This window comes from Prinia subflava, chromosome 1 (genome assembly GCF_021018805.1).
Source record: "Prinia subflava isolate CZ2003 ecotype Zambia chromosome 1, Cam_Psub_1.2, whole genome shotgun sequence".
NCBI classification, from domain to species: Eukaryota; Metazoa; Chordata; class Aves; order Passeriformes; family Cisticolidae; genus Prinia; species Prinia subflava.
In genome coordinates this window covers 61,597,554-61,610,846 of record NC_086247.1, presented here as the reverse complement: position 1 = coordinate 61,610,846, position 13,293 = coordinate 61,597,554, and the positions used below count along the sequence as shown (strand labels likewise).

Genomic DNA, 13,293 nt, shown 5'->3' with positions numbered 1-13,293 from the left:
ACAGATCCAGAATTACAAGAGGAAATTCTGCAAGAAGAATCCTAATGATGGTGTGTTTCTTAAAGACAGCATAAAATCTGTGTAGTCCAGCCTTTCTCATGCAGGTGACTAAATCAGTCTAACAGGTCTGAGTTTGTAATAGCTCTAGTAAAATAAACAACTTACAGAACATGACACAAGCACCCAAGGAGCATCAGAAAATGTCTGAAACTAAGATCCTTCATTTATCATTATTCAAAAAATAAGTATTGAATTTGGAGCCAGTCTCAGAAGATGACACAACATAGTGTTGCACAGACAGGTTTCCTTGACCTTCAAAGGTTGTGGGAATTCAAGCAATTTAAAATTGTCTTGTTCTTCCCGAATATATGTTCATTCTGAAGTAAATCCTGCTTGTAAATCAACACTCATCCTACAAAACCCGTCTTGTTTGCAGGAAACTAAAGAGAAAGTTAACCAGGACAAGGAGGTACACCCTCTTACAAGACACCAAGAACAGACACAGTTCTCCTCCAAGAGTCAGCAAAGGCCTTGCAAGGACAGAGAGATCTCCAGGTTATGTAAGAGGACCTGTAGTACAAAACAGCCTCGGTTATTTGTCACATGGAATGAATGGCGTTCCCAGGAAACCAGGGAAAGAGAAAATAATGACCCATTAGTATAAACAATATGTCCCAATAAAATGGCCTCCCTGGCAATTTAATATAATAAAAAATCTAGTCAAAATGATCCAAAATAATGTTTGAAAATGGGTAATGTGGAGGAGATTCAATTTGCAGTGGCTTCTCTAGAAAGGAGCCCTGCCAGATTTCAGGGGTGAATGAATGCAGCTATCCTGCTTAAAGTCTTGACACTTCTACTAAAATTTCACTGATGTAGTATTTTAGCACTTGATTAGACAATGATTTGCAGACAGTAGGTCTTCCTTCAACAATTTACTTATGTACCACTTATGCAGCAAACAGCTTTTCATTTTTTCAGTTACTGCATTGCTAAAAAGATGGTAAAAATAGAGAGCAGTAGAGAGTGGAAAATGTTTCTTTCATGAACAGTCCATTTTTGGCCAAAACACTCCAAATATTGGTGCAATTTGAATATGCCAATTCAACACAGCCACAGGAATAACTTTACCTGTTACCCACTCTGACCATGAATGTTTCTTCTCAGTACAAGCCATTGAATATGCCGTCCTAAGAAACCTAAACAACTTAAATGCTTACAATATAATTAAGCTACAACTGTGGGCTACAGCAATACATATGCTAAGGACATTTTGTATGTGTTCAAAAAAGAAAAGTCCTTATTTCTCTTCCAAGGAAGAAATCATTCAGACATTTATTTTCAGAGGACAGGACTGGGAATGCTCTAACTCAGTAGAAGATGTTAAAAACCTCAAATACACTGGGGAAATCTTGACTGAAGGTATAAGCTTCAACTTTAACTAATCAGAAGAACACGAATTGAATCCTTGATTTGTATCTTAAAGTACAGGTTTCATTAAAAAAAGTTGGAAATATTCTGAAAGCCTCTAATTATTTACATGATGGAAATCAATATATAAGTCATACCAAGAAAAGATTTGGATGGCATCCAGCAATAGAAAAGCTGTATGAAATACAGATCCAGAATTACAAGAGGAAATTCTGGATAGCTCCCAATCTTTTCTTGGTGGGAATGAAGAGATGGAATCAAGGAAGTATAATTTCCTCCTTGTTGTTGTTGTTGATTCAGCCATTTTATCCTGTTCTTAAAAATCTTTCTGATAATATTTATCGGTATTTCAGGTTTTTTATTATTTTATTTTTCTTATATCTGTTCTAAATATATGCATGATAAAGGACCTGGAGAGAGCCCAATGAAAGGACACAAAAATGATTAAGAGATTAGAGCACTTCTATGAGAAAAGGCTGAGAGAGTGAGAGAGCTGGAACTGTTCATCCTGGAGAAGGGAAAGCTCAGGATGGGTCTCATCAGAGTGTATAAATACCTAAAGGAAGGGTGGAAAGAACAGCAAGGTTCTTTTCAGAAATGTCCAGTGACAGGATGAGAGTGAATGTGTACAAAGTGAAACAGGCTCTCTCTGAACATCAGAAGACACATTTTCACTGTAAGGGTGAAATCAGCTGAAGTTGCCCAAGGACACTGTGGACTGCCTTAAAGGTATTCAGAAAGCGTCTGGACTTGGTCCTGGGAAAACTGGCTCTCAGTCACCCTGCTTGAGCAGAGGGCTTGGATCAGGTGACCTCCACAGGTTCCTTCCATCTTCAACCCATCTGTGAATCTGTGATTCACTAAGACTATGGTTTAAAACTTAAGGGAAAGCTTCAGGCTACTGAAACTGGCTAACAAATGAAAGATGAATTTTTCCCATGGAAATGGATCCAGTACAGGCCATAGCTGTAATAGTAAGCTCAACCATATGAACTTAGTTTCAGAATCAGTTGGATCTTGTAGCAGAAAAATTTTCCGTGCTTACGTAAAGTAAAATCTAAAAAACATATTTATACCAAAGAGGCAGAATTTGTCAATCCAGGAAAAGAAAATTAATGGCTGTTTGAAAAGAAAACTCTGGGGAAACAGAATTATTAGGAAGAGACAGTGGGGTAGAAGGGATGCCTGAGAACCACAGGACATGCACTGCAGAGGAACCTTGGATCCTCAGAGCAGGAGCTCTGGTTCAGGTAAGCAGCCCTCCTACAGCACTGTTGATTAGCAATACACTGCAGATTATGCACTGAAAGCAAGATCCCTCTGTGCTGCCTTACCCACCTCAGGTTTTAAGACCTTAATTTTCTGTGTCGCTGGAGTGTCACGTATGTCACACCAGAAACAGGTCCACAGTGGGGGCTGCAGCACAAAGTATTCAAATATTACAATACATAATAGCCTAAAGGGTCTAATGAATGAACCTGAGGAATCTCAATCACAGTTGTATGCTTCTGACCTAGGAGAGTAACAGCCATGCATGCTGTAGGAGGAGAACAAAGCTGAACACACTGCAAGTAATTGAGGATACTGAAAATCAGGCCAGCTGGGAGGAATCCTTTGTTGCTTTCCTCTTAAAAGGGATAAATTCAATTTCCATTAAAGGTAAACATTGATGGGAATTGAATCACACCAAACACGTAGACGAGTAAAAGGAAATGACCCACTAACATAAATGCTAAATCAGAAGAAAGACAGAAACCACACAGTGTGTGCTACCCTGTCAGAAAAGAGGAAAAAATAAAACCCCTAAAAAACCTAGAAAAACTTTAAAAAATAATTGTACATATATATATGTATATAAGAGGTTTAATTGAAGGGGCCAAATGGGTTAGAAGGAGATAGGACAGCTTGGTGAAAGTGATCAGGAAATCCTGAAATCAATGGTTCTTGTAGCAGCAGCCACCCAAGTCACAGCATTGGAAGACAGAGGACCAACAGGAGGGAGACGTCAGTACACCTGGAATAATCTCAGAGGACACATACCTAAGGGGAAAAGAAGCTGGAATTTTTTCAACAAATCAATATATAGGAGATAAGTGTAAACTGTCTCAGTGGCAGTGAAGAATGGGAAATGTAAGAAAAGACTGCCTTAACAAAACCTTGAGCTCTTCGGTGACTGGAATCACACAGTAAATCTCTACTAAAAATGAATAAAATAAAGGACAACTTTATAAGAAGAGAAACAGAAAAGCCAATGTATAGTATCAGATGTAGCAAGGAAGGGAAGGTTACAAAAATTATGCTGGAAGTCCTTTAACCATGGAAGGTTGGGAAAATGGTTTTCTGCTACTCGGCAGAGGGGGAGCTACAGACAATGAAAACAAAAATGTTTATTGCCTCTTTTTGCTTCTGTCTGCTAGGATCACCTTCATGGCTGTAAAAGCAGAGGTGCCTTGAGAAATGGAAGCAATTTTTTTTTCTACAGAAGGGAGGCTTAAACTGAATCAGGAAACTTCTAGCTTGGATTTTAAGGATGACAAAGGAAGGTATTAAATCAGCCATGTCTCAGATTTGCAAAAATATTCAACAATGACCCACAGGTTAAGGCATAGCTTATTCTTTACTCAGGAGGGTTCACTACAGGCTTGTTTCCTAAAAATTTTAATTATACATGGAAACAGATGAACTAACATTTGTAGACAAATTTCCCAAACTATACTGCAATTCAGTTTACAATCCATATATAACTTTAGTCTAAGGCAGATCAAACAACATGTCTCCATGCTTGACTGTCACTAATTTTGCAAAGATATGGATCACAGTTTAAATATAAAACCTACAGAAACTTTTAAGATATTTATTCACAGAGTTCATCTCTGACTGGATACAATCCATATTTAGTCATCCATAAATCTATCAGATTTTTAGCTTTCAAAATCAAATGAAGTCTAGAAGTAAGTAAATACAGAGAAGGCACTGAAGTCTGCAATAAACACAGAGATTCAAAATAATACGTGAGTGAGATATTTGTCAGGAAGACACTGCTTTTGTGCATGCATGCACGTCTCTGTTTTTGGGTATGTATATGTATGTATGCAAAAAGTGTCCAGATGGGCAAAATAACAAGCTATTGAATTAAATTATGCTTTATAAATTATGTAGTAAAGGATTTAAAATTTAAAAAAATTGATCCATATTGAGGTATCTACATTTCCCGTCTAAGACTATACTGAACATCAGCTATCATTTATCAGGAATGCTTATGGCTAAAAGGTTTAACATTAATGAATGAGATGTTGAAGGAAAAATTTGAGTGGCCTGTTGATACAAGGTTAGTTATACTAACAACTGAAAGATGAGGAGCTATATAGCCCTAGTTGTAACTCTGTCTATCTAAATTGTCATAGCTGGTTTTCTTACAAGGACTGGCAAACATAAGTTACCTCTCTCTCAGAAAGGACCTGAGCTGCTATGAGTTCTGACATTTATTTACTAAATCATTACCTGCACTAGAAGGGAACAAGTTAAACAACCAACAAAATGGGGTTGGTTTTGAAGTGGAGCAAGACCACCATTTCCTCACCAGCGGAAAAACTGAGAAATAAGAAGTACTAAAGGATGTATTGTCAAGAGTGGCAAAGGAAGACAGACAATTAACTGAGGTGGAACATGTCCAAGACAGAGGCCCAGCAAACTCAAGTGGTCACAGACACTAAGTGCCACTCCATGCTCACAGGAGCCCCACCCAAAGCAAATCCTTGTCAGGGCCAAATGACAGTCACAGTTTCCTGTAGCAGTTGATGTCTCTAAGTCATCAGCTAACCCTGGTTCAGACCCAGCTGCTTCATGCACGAGATCCGGTGAGACTGGAAGGTTGGCAAGGCATTTTGAAGCGTTTATCAGGAAAATGCAAAATGACTAAATGCCCTAGCTTGGGGGGAGAGGGGCTATTAACAGAGCCTCTGCCAACAGACAACAGAGATGTGAAGAATCTTAAACAAGTAGGCAGAAGAATTGTTCTGAAGCAAAAGGAAAACGTTTCTAAGAATGAGGGAGGGAATTCACCACAAAGACTTAAACTGAATCCTAGGAATATCTGTCTCAACAACCAGGCCTAAATTTTGGAAAGGAACCAGGCCTTTGCTTAAGCTACTCAAATAAGATGAACTGGCCATATGCTTCAAGGTGCTAACCCTTAATGGTCACTAAAATGGGAACAAATGACTGATGGATGTTCTCCATGCACTAATACCTAATTCTCTGCAAAACCTTTTCACACTTGAGGTTACTCCCTCCAGTTGTCTATTGATCTTCATAAATACATTTGTGCTGCACACTGACTATGGCAGAGCAGCTACTAAAAGGACACCTAGTGGTAAGTAAATGAGTGTGCCCAGAAACCACTGGTGTGGTTGAAGGTGTGCCACTCAAACTGGCATGGGAATTGCTGACCTGTTATGGGTTGAATATGCAATGTCACATATGAACTTATGTGTCAAGTAGCACTACTCATTTATTTTTTAAAATGGCAAACAATATCTTTAAAATCACCTTTTAGAAACCTGAAATTTAACTTCCTCAAAATTTAAAGAACATTTTTTTAAACAAAAGATGTACAGTACTGTCTGTCGCACACTACAAAATTGAATGTACTGGATCTCCACTGCATCCACTTTAGGAATATTGGATAGCTGAATAGAACTCATTACAGATACGTTTTGCATGATATTCCAGAAAAATTTCATCTTGGGCATCATCATTCCTTGGTTCCTCTATTGTGCCACTGTAAAATATCCTGAAAAATTCCTTCCCTTCTCGTCTTTTCCTCCTATGAGGACAAACAGCCAGAGAATATAAATTGTACACACTTAAGCTCACTTTAGGTTTTTTGGGGGGTTGTTTGTTTGTTGATTTTTTTTTTCACCCATGCAACTTTACAGTAATTTCTTGCCTGTGTTTATTCCAAACCCTTTAATGTGTACTAATGCCCTTGTGACCAGGCAATGCCCACAACAGAAAGCTCTATTCCAGATGGAGTCATGCTGGTCTCATGCAGAGAGGGATTATAATCTTCCTGGGTAGTGACACGCTGCCTCTGGGCAAACAGACCAAAATCCACACTTTGTTTTCTTGTTTATGTCAACATATCGTATTACAGGCATGGAACAACTTGCTGACCACTGTCCCTCTTCGATTATTGTTTTTATGTTCTCATTTCTAGGTTTGTCTTTTCTATTGAACACCAGTTTCTTTGGATTAATTTTCCCTGAGTGAATTAGTACAGATTTACTAAGCCATTTTTCCAGATAGAATTTTTTATCCAATTTTCTAACATCTCTGTTTGCCACTGGTCTGTTCTCTGTCTTCAGAATGTTTATAAGCTCCCAATTTAGTGCCACCCTTTGATTTAAAAAGCCACAAACAATCCATTTCTGTCCTTCTATCCTCTTTCATCACAACAAAGATTGAAATGCTGGGATGAATATGTTTGCTTTTTTAGGTGACTTGCTACCAAAGTTTTTGCTTAAAAAAAACCCCAAACAAACAGATTCTGCCTTTTTTCTTCATAATTACAAATAAGTAGATCGTGATGTTCATGAAAGATGCGGCAGATTCTGCCCTTAGCCAAACATTTGCAACCATTCCTCATGCAGTTCTGCTTCCACAGGTCACCTCTCCTCCACTTCACCCTTCTGAAGCTCCAGCCTGCTCTCTTCTCTTAAAGTGGCATGTAGTTTCCTTCCTTTACTATAAACAATGCTTTCTGTAACCTTAGTTTCATGACGTAAACATTAAAAAATAAGAATGAAGGGAACACAAACTGTGTTCAATTAGGTAATTTGGGGATTAAATTAAATGAAATCTCTCAAAACATGGAACACAGAACATTTCAACATAATGCAGCCTGGCTTTGCTTCTTTTCCTTTTATCTTGTCCTTTTGGGAAAGGAGACAATGGATTTAAGAAACTCTGGCAGAAGAGTAGTAAATGCAGGTGAAGAGATACTGTTGCTTGCGAATACAAGAGAAACAAAAGTCAGGCTTGGAGGAAGAGGCCGTAGCACTCAGGTATGTGTTTAAAGGGAAAGAGAGGCACTCTGTGGGATGCTGGAGACTGGGCAACCACCTGCCACAGCTGACACGGGAGCCTCCTGCCATCAGTGATATCACCCTTTGTAATCTCATGTCAGCCTGGTGAAATGCCCTGCAGCCTCCCAGAGTCTCTTCAAGCTGACACTTCTTTATATTAAAATGCATTTTAAAAGCAAGAAGGAACCAAAGGATATTATTCTTTGGTTAAAGCAAAAAAAAGTTTATTTATTTAATATATATTATTTTATATATTTATTTATTATTTATATATATATTTGCACTGTGCATCATAAGGAGTAGTAACAGGAAGAAATAATAAAGAGTAACAAAGGAAAAATGATTTCCATAAAAAATACTTCAGTTTATCTCTATTATCTCCACCCATAAGTTTTGGTCAACTATACTCCTTCATAGACAGGACTTTTTTCCTTTTTTTTGTTTTGAAAACAACTCGAGACGATTTCCAAGATTAAATCACTAATCTGTATTTTGCTCTTGTGCGCTCCACAGCAACAGAAGAAACTCAAAATATCTTCAAATTTAGAAGAATTCTTTTTATGTGCATCTGAAAACGCACATTTGACTTTCACTTTGTGGTGTGCCAGACAACTATACAAAGCGTAGCCTAGTACAGCTTTATTCAGCACTTTAAAAGTTGAATCTCTCTTATCCTAAAAGACAGTGATCATTTTGGCTTTTAAAGAGGACCCATTTCCTCCAGGCATACAGCAAACCTAGGTAATACAGTAGTTGGCTGACTTTCACATTGTACTTAAACAGGCATTTTGAACTTTCATAACAACAGCTTCAAACAGAGAATTCAAACTATTAACAGGTATTACATTTGCCCCAAACTTTTTTCCCACTTCAGTGATTTTACAGTTGTGTTTTCCCATTTTCTAAAGCCTGCTGACGAAAGATGGACGTTATCCCACAATTTGGTGAAAAACACACAAACTACATAAGAGAAAATGAATGAAATTTGCAACATCCCAGGCACAAAATAAGTTCAATAATAGATTTTTTCCCCTGCCTTTATCAATATATTTTTATTTGTTACTTTTACTCAGGCTTAGTACAAAGCAGCAATGAATTAGAGGGACACTTTTAACGGGATGCTGAGACCTTAAGGAAAGAGCTTACCTTGAAAGAAACTTTTGACTCGGAGATAGCTGACGCTAAGGCGCAGGACGGACAGTTTGTCCAGCTTGGATACGATGTCAGGGGGGAAGGGAAGGAGGCTGGCCAGGTGATCCAGTTCCGCGTTCAGACGGTCCCTGTGTCTCTTCGAAGGATTTGATTTTTCGTTCCCAACTGCAGGCCTTCTGTGGTGGAGAACACATTTTCGATTACCTGTTTTTCTTCCAGAGACTGAAATGCTGTATGCAATTAATTGATAACAGGAATACTTTCCTTAGCTTCTATGAAAATCTTTAAAGTCTCTGTCCCCTAACAAAAAGAGATTTACAGTTCTGCATTTGCCATAGTGCAATAACACAGGCTTTGTCTTTTCTGTTTGCATCAGGCAAAAAGTCAAGAACTGGTACTTCTTACTCAGGACCTTTCACCTTAGGGAAGTGGGTACTATCTTCATGTTCTAGTCAATACCAGGAAAAACAATTTCTCATCTTTATTGTACAAATGAGGGACAGAACAGCAGGGGAAAATTACCGTGACTAATGCATGAATACCCACTGTATTCATTCAAAGCATCTTAGTTCCCTCCGTTTAGTGACTCAAAGTTAACCTGTGGGTCAGGAGATAATTAAGGAAAGAGCCTGTCTTTCGACATGAGTTTGAAAAGTATGAAAGACAAGGTGAAGAGAGATTCTGTCCTCAAGCTCAAAACTCCTGTGTACATTCTCACTTTTACCTTCCTACATCAGTAATAACAAAGATAAGAATTTGGTTTCTTAAGAAGATTGATATTCCTCACAAAACACAGGGATTAAAGTTACTCAGCTTTCTAGGCCAAGCAAGTCCATCCCCATTCTGTGCTCCTCTTATGTAATGGACAGTACTAGGGAACCAAGAAAGCTGTTGTGAAAATTTATTAAGATGAAATACATCACAAGTGAGGAATCTCAATTTTGGAACGTCCACTCATATTCCCAGAGAACGTGTGAGATGTGCTGAAGAAGGAGCAAAGGACAAGCTGGTCCTTTTGCTCACAGAAATGGGCACCTTATTTCCAGCATGGCAGTGGGGGGTGCTCAGTGCTGGAGCACAGACCTGTCCATTAGGCAAGAGGACCTGAGTGGGAGGTTGAGAAGGTGGTTCCTTTCAGTAGCCAGCTGTTGCTGAACCCAGCAGTACTCAAGTGCATTATCCAGGTATGAGCTATGGGGCACTGGAGCCACAAACTACATGGATACTCAAGAATGGGAAATGGAAAGAAAACTGTGGTTGTGCTAACAGTTTCATTTCACTGAACCCAAGGATCAGATAATCTTAAGTAGCTAGATGATGTTGCAGTGGACAATGAGAGTAAAAACTAATTATCTGTCACACTTTACTACTGCATTTTCATTTGTGTTTCAATTACTACACACATTTACTGAATTTTTCAATCATAATTTTAATTTTGATCATTAGCATTTCACAAGGTGGTTAAGTGCAAAGATATTAAAAATTTTTGCCTCAAAAAATAAAAAACTCCCCCAGTTTGACAGAAGGCTTACATAGTATGTATTTGTATGCAAACTTTGAAAATTCTCTACAAATCCATTTCCCACAGTTAAGGCATTAAATTACAACAATATTAATTTGTCATTACAATTGTAATTCTAAAAAAATTATCTTAGGAATTAGTAAAAAAAAACAGTAAAAAAACCCCACAGTTTTTTGAAGAGCAGTTTTGTACATGTGACTGCTGCTAACTGGAAACCTCTTAAAGTAAATCAGGTATGAAAAATCATTGCTACTTTTGAGAAGCTCACTTCAAGAGAACAGCATCAGTGGATAGAACAGACAGAAAAAAAAATGAGGTAGGTTTCACTGAAAATATCTAATTTCTGCTATTTTGTTCAAAATTTCCAATACTAATATGTGGTTCTTAAATAACACAATGAGTTGCTTCCAAAGACGTGGAAAAGATTTTGCTGATTGGGATAAATGAATTACTTTCCTATATTAGAGACAAGAAAATATGAGAACAAATAATGCAATCAACAAAGAAGGAATAGTGGTTTTTACTTTTTCTGAGCTAACTATTTTTTGCAGTAAACCTTGAGGCTCAGTCATCCTATGGCACCAGAAGGATGTCCAATCTATGGAGGGCAGTAATTTTGTGGGAATATAGCCTATAGCTGAGCAGAAGTTAAAGAACATAAGCTTTTACTAATCAGTCTTTACATCTGACAAACCAGCTGAAGGAAGCAAGCAATGTAGGACAGAAGAAATTAATTACAAAAAGGAAAATTTAACTGATGAGTTCAAGAGGTAAAAATTGTCAACAGTAATATGAAATAAAAATAGAAGTTGTTCAAGCCTGTTTACCACATAAAATAGTGACCGTTCTATGCCAGAGAGGGATGGTTTGAAGCAATTAGATGGTCTGCCTTTGTACTGAGTGCAAGGAATAGTTTTCTGGAGATGGCAGGGAATGGTGTAAAAAGACTATGGGAGAAAGTTCAGGACAAAGTCTTCCTGAAAACGCAAGGAAATGATTCAGTAAGGGAGTGAATCCAAACAAACAAGGGGTTTGATGTAAATGGTAGTAAGGTGCCAAGTGGATGTGATTTTAAACAATGTGAGTTCCATGGAAAGGCTCAATTAACTAGCCATAAACAGAAAGACACAGGCAGGGAAATCTTCAGTGGGCTGCTTTAGGGCAAATGAAAATTTGAGCCTTTATTTTGAGCTGAAAGTAGATGGTGCTTGTTGTGTTCATGTTAAACTCAGGATTGTCAAACTGTAACCAGAGACAACAGGAGTCACTTGGTGAGCCCTCATTTACTCTACTTTCCATACAACACTGCTATAGTAAAGGAGCACATTTAATTAAAGCAATAAATCTGGCTTTCCTTTCTTCACCCTGTTAAACTGCCCAGTAGTGACAAGAACTTGTACCTGTGCAGGACCCATTGGCAGTCCCTGTGCAGTGGGAGCTGTGCAGGAGCTAGTGCAGAGAACAGTTTCTGTCCCAGTGGTACACAAGGCACTGAGCCATTTCTGCATTAGTGACTCAGTGTGCCCATGACACACAGACCCCACTAGTGTAAACCAGTTCGGTGAGCTCGCAGAGGCATTTCCTGCAGCTACAGCCCTGTCTGCTGCTCCCTACCCTCTGCAGAGCCCTACCCTGGTAATGAAAACTTTGCTCTGAATAAGTTTTATAAGTATGCTGAAGTGTCAGACCAGAAGACCCGAGCTAAGAAAGGTCTAATCATTTACCATGACAGCAAGCTTTCAGTAAGAAGGGACAGGGAAGAGAGACCATGAGATGCAAAAGATAGGCTGAGATCAAAGTAACAACAGATGGTTATTGTGGGAGTACTGACCAGCACCCTCAGTCACTGAGCATTGTGTATATTGCATATATTGTATATATGTAGTATGTATAATAATTTGGACATTGTACAGAAATCCTGGAAGAGCTGAGCTCCAGTGGCAGCCATGTGTGTGTGGAAGTTCACCATCTCCTATGATCCAAAAGGACAGAACCAGAGAAAGCTGCTCAAAGGAAAGGCGGCCCTTTCCCACCTTCTATGTCTTTTCTGCACCTTCACAGCAAGGAAAGGTGAAAGCAGAACTAATGGTCAAGAAGACATAGCACCAGCAGAGTAGGTAAGAGGTGGGATGGTGTGGTACCAAGGAAGAGGAAGGGCTATGCCACAAAGGGCCTTAAACTGAGAACTAGAAAGCAGGAGAGAGCTACACTTCCCAAAGTCTCTGTTTAACCTGGCACAGGCATGGCTCTGGCTGAATTGGTCAGTCTTGAGCAGTTTTAGATACACTTAGAGTAGGGCAGGTGCAGTAGCCTTTAAAGAGCTGTAAAGCATTACAAGAAATGTTTTGTAGAGGGAGAGGGTTTTACAAGATGCCAGGGTTTGAGATGAAGAAGTGGCTGAAGTTCTCAAATGGTAACTGTCCTGAAGCATGGCCTTAGCACCTTTAAGTATTAATTTCAACACAATGATTTTAGGTTGAGGTTAAAGAGAAGATCTCTTTAATTTCCAGATGCTTGAATTACCAGTAAAATGTTAGATTTCCACAGGAAATAAACACTTAGTAGAAAATGTTTCCTTTAGTCAAAATGCCAGCTGCCTGCCTGAAAAGAATATCTGATGGAAAATTTTCCATCAGAAGCTCCAGGTGTTTGAACTGTGTCCATAAATGCCAAAATTCTTTAATGTAGACCACATTTAATGGGGCTTGTTTGGAAGTTTTTGGGCATAAAAGGAAAACAGCGATGTTTTTTTAATTTTCTTGCATGTATAAAAGTAGAACCTGAACCTTATGTGTTATCTGAAGAATGGCAACCTAATGAAGATAGTCTCTGCTAGTTCTGTGTCGAAAGCAAGACTGAAACCTATTAGCTCCTCCCAGTAAAATTTTCCACACATTCTTCCACAGTCTTTTGGGTTTCTGTATTTTCCCATGGACCTTTTTTATACATTTTCATCACTGTTCTGTAAAACCACATCAGAGTAGAATTCCTGTGCCTGAAAATCATTCATGAACATAATGAAAAATATCATTCTGTGATATCCTGTCTTATAAGCCAGCTGCAGGATCATCACCTGGTGGACAGTCTGATCATGAAAAGATT

At 38.5% G+C, this 13,293-nt stretch overlaps 1 protein-coding gene across 1 annotated transcript in view; it reads right to left on the bottom strand.

Moving 5' to 3' along the window:
• The window catches only part of AHRR (aryl hydrocarbon receptor repressor), an 81,845-nt gene that overhangs the window by 47,046 nt on the left and 21,506 nt on the right, over window positions 1–13,293 (bottom strand). The window contains exon 3 of the mRNA XM_063419897.1: window positions 8,664–8,845. Coding sequence (XP_063275967.1) covers window positions 8,664–8,845 — 182 coding nt within the window. The remainder of the gene's footprint in view (window positions 1–8,663; window positions 8,846–13,293) is intronic.